We start from the raw sequence: 4,063 nt of genomic DNA on the forward strand, positions 1-4,063 counted from the left end.
CCACGCAGAGGGGGTGACATGAATAAGATGCTCCTAAAACGAGAACTGTTCTGGATACACACTCTGGCCCCTAAAGGCCTAAACAAGGAATTTGATATCAGACCTTTTTTGCAGAGGGTGGGGGGTCTCCTCCAGTGAGCTTACGTTGTTTACCTTGTCGTTGTTTATTGATTTTTGTCAGAATCTAACTGTAGCACTTCTCTTCTCTCTGATATGCAGTGTGCTGTTTCTGATATGCAGTGTGCTGTCTTTGAAGTGGGTCTATTCTTATATATATTGATCCCTATATTTTAAACTTTAATATATTTTGTAAAATAGATGGATGCCTCCAATACTTGAGTACTGTATGTGGGCTTTTATAGCCAGAGCCCCCTTTTTGGGGGGGACTAGAAACTTTCTTGGTAAATGTAGTATACCATACTGCCTATGCTTGCTTATTCTAGTACTCTTTCTATACATATATGTTTAGCTTACCTTTGTGCTTCACATATGCTGTATTTATTTGCCTTTATAATGTATTTTTCTAAATTTACCTGTGATTATTGAATTACTCCTGATTCTTGAATCACTCACACCTGGTGAACTATGTCACATGATGTATTTTTGTATGGGCATTTAAAGATGGCGTCTCTCTGTTACATCAGAAAGCGTCTGAGGAAGAAGAGCCTCTGTGGCTCGAAACGTCACGCTGAAATAAAAAACCTTCAACGGGAGCTCCAAAAGTGTGCGGATCCTTTCTTTTTTCACTGTACTGTCTACCTGTACATGAGTTTTCACAGGGGCATCACAGTGTCGAGGAGCGGAAGTCAGGCAGAACCTCAGCCACTTTGCGTCTCAGCTGCTCCCGCCTCATCTCCGTCTGTCTCTCCTTGCGCAGCAGAACAGGAAACTCCCGCCAGACCTGCAGACAACCTCTCAACAGCCGTCTGCCATTGTGTTCCTGAGCCAGCTCCTGGTGGTCCAACTGCACCAGTCTTTCCTGGGTCACATGATCCAGAAGTGTCTGTAGGCCTCTCCTCAGATTGCGTTCATGATAGAAATGCTTGGCTCGTTCTTCCAGAATCATCCGCCACTCCTTCAGTCTTTTCCAACAGCTTAGGCTTCTCTGAAGCAGAACATGTTGGTGCAGTTGGTCAGCCGAGGCTTTTTTCTGAGACAGGGACTCAGTTGCAGATTGCTGCCAGGTTATTGTGCCGCACCTCTGGAGGAAAAGACTGTAATGGGTCTGGGCCAGCTGTATGTTGGTTTGTGTGAGTTGAAAGAGGCGCTTCCATGATGCTAGGCCTCGTCTTAGTAACAAGGTCCTGTAGTGTTGCCGGACCAGAGTCCACAGCTCCTGCTCCCTTTTCAACTGCTTCTGTCTTTCCTCTTCCTTCTCTCTCTCCTGCCTTTTCTGCTCCCTCCTCTTCTCCACTGATCTACGTTTCTCCTCTTCCTCCTCCCGCTGCCTCTCCTGCTCAGCAGCTTTCATCTGAGCCATCTTCTCCTCTTCCTTCTTTCTCTTGACTTCCTCAACTTCCCTCCTTCGCTCTGCGCGCTGACGTGCACGGTCCTCCATGGCCGTGAGGTTGAGATGAGGGCAAGGTTTGCACTTGACTGCTTTCTCGGGAGGCGAACAGCGGCTGTCGGATTCTCCAGCGACCCTCTGCTCTTTAGGGTCAAAGCGGAGGCCAGTTGGCGTGGATGCTGCAGGGATTGACAGTTGGGTCAGCAGTGCGTTTATCTGCGCTTCCAGTTTCAATCCCATCATGCTCTGCTCCTCCCGTAGCCACACGATTTGCTCTTTCTGCTCACGGAGAAGCCTGCTTTGCTCTGTGATGGTCTGCTGCTGGAGGGCGTGCCTGTGCTCAAACCGGCCGCCCCGTAACTCTGCGCTTCGCGCTCGGGCGGAGCGACCACCCTCCTCGCCTCTCTGTTGCATCTGGCGTAGCTCACCGGCAGTCAGTGCCACATGGCGTGGGCTCACCTGCCGTCGCTGGGCAGCACCCACTGGGGTGTTCTTCTGATGAGCTGCGGAGGTGGCCGGGGCCTGAGCGCCTGACCTGACCTCCTGTCTGCGGTCGTTGCTCCCGATTATTGGATCTGTGAGTGCGCCTCTCAACCTCTCAGTGTCTGGTTGGTCAGACGCCTCAGGTGGAGCCACTAGTGCCTCGTGAGCTGTCCTATCTGTGGCCTCTGTGGCTTTGAGTTTGCCCGTGGACGCAGCATTGATTAGGGCGGCCATCCTGCGCTGAATTTCCTCCTGCTCACCCAAAAGCTCTCGTTGTTCTTTTTCCATCCGGCACCCTAGCTGCCAATCATTTAGACATCGCCTTAGCAATCGCCTTCGGTCGTTCTCGGTGGCGAGCTGGCATCGTCTGTTTTCACATCGGAGCTCCTCCTCTGTTCTTGCCACCTCTCGCTGCTTTTGCTCCCCCCACACCAGCGCTCGCCATGCTCTCCATGTTCTTCGTTGTCTCTTCCAGTCACAGAGGGCTGCAGCCTTACTCATACGAAGCCTTTGGTCCAACAACACTGAATACCATCCTGAGAAGTGCTTCTGCAGACACTTCAGGTTGCACGTCTGAACCCTGCTCTGAATTTGCTGTTCTTCGTGCGGTTGCTTTGTGTTGCGCTGTTTTTTGGGAAGCGGAGGGTCTGACTGGAGGCTCCTGTCTGCCCTCTGTCTGTTCAGCTTCTCTCTCTCCTTCTGTCTAACCAGCTGTTCCAGGCCTCTCCTCTCCTCCATCTGGCGACGCAGGCTCACCATCTCCTGCTGCATCATCTCCTCCTGCCTACGCGTCTCCTGCCTTCTCCTGATCTCGTCCTCTTGCATCTTCCGTTTCACCTCCTCTTTGGCCTTCTGACGAGCGCCCTTCACTGTCTGCTGCTTCTTCCTCTCAGCATCTTGCCGGGCCCTGTTCTCACGCACCTGTCGGTGTCGCGCCTCCATGGTCATGTTGGGGTCTATAAAAGTTTTCTTCTTCTTTTCTTCAATGTCCAGTGCCAGGTCCTGCACTCTAGGGACTCTAGGGTAGTCCCTAGGGTAGTCCATAGAGTCCAGCACCTCTTGCTTCATCAGATCTTGCAAGAAGCTGTTGACCACAATGCTCTCTTCTTCCTCATCATCCAGGTGATTGTACAGGTCCTTAAAGGTTCTGTAGTCCAGGGCAGCAGGCTGATCAGCGGCCAACACAACAGGACTGCGCCTCTCAGTGGAGCTAATCAGGTCATCATCTTCCCCCAACTTACTGCCCATCCAATCACGCAGGAGAGCCTTAGCTTCACTGCACGCTTCATCATCTTGTAACTGGTCAGTGCTTTGCAACGCAATTGCTTGGCTGTGGGGAAAAACGTCCGACTCCGAAGCCAACTCCACTTGCTTCATCCACTCATCAATATCTCTATTCTTCAAAGGCATCTTCTCTGCAGACGTTTTACATTTGGTGAGTCTCTTCCAGCTAAAGAGATTAGGGTTGTGTGCTGGGAAGGTCGTCATCAGCAGTCGGCCTATCAGACTAAACTTACCTCAACTTATGCTAAAGATAGCATAGTAACGTGTGGCCTTCACAACATAGACTACCATCTACCATCAAAAATGTGTAAAAGTACAAAGAACCCTCCTAAACCCAAAAGCTGTACCCACAAATGCGGTCTGCGATATGGACTGACTGAGTACTCTGGGTAATGTCGTTTCTTGCATGGGGGGGAAAAAGCTGATTTTCCTTTTTATTTTTTGTTTTTGCTCCAAGTGAAATGTTTTATGGCCACTCACGATTCAGTAGGTGGCTGGTTGGCTTGGTTCCAGGCTGAGAATTCGTTCTATAAGGATTTTCTGAAATGTCTTGAATGTCTTCGGGCATGGGAGCTGAGAAAACGTGGGCGGTCACTGTTGAGCTCTATAAGTAGCACCGGTGCAACTCGAGATCTCAAAATTACCATGCAAAAGTGATATAATCAGTCAGTCATCAGTGATGATGTCATCAGTGATGTCACTCAAGCAATTGTGATGCAGGGATGTCACTCGAGCAATGACTGTCAATAGTGACATCATCAGTGATGAGTCTGTGACAGCTGCTGGTAT

At 50.2% G+C, this 4,063-nt stretch overlaps 1 protein-coding gene across 1 annotated transcript; it reads right to left on the reverse strand.

The window, feature by feature from the left end:
* Positions 1 to 784: 784 nt before the first annotated feature.
* Positions 785 to 3,400, reverse strand: LOC310792946 (coiled-coil domain-containing protein 191-like; the record flags this gene model as incomplete). The annotated part of the gene is made up of 1 exon (XM_083654708.1): positions 785 to 3,400. One exon carries the CDS (start codon positions 3,398 to 3,400, stop codon positions 785 to 787), a length of 2,616 nt encoding a protein of 871 aa, XP_083510834.1.
* Positions 3,401 to 4,063: the final 663 nt, after the last annotated feature.

Source organism: Poromitra crassiceps (assembly GCF_964638095.1).
Source record: "Poromitra crassiceps genome assembly, chromosome: 18".
Taxonomy (NCBI): Eukaryota; Metazoa; Chordata; class Actinopteri; order Beryciformes; family Melamphaidae; genus Poromitra; species Poromitra crassiceps.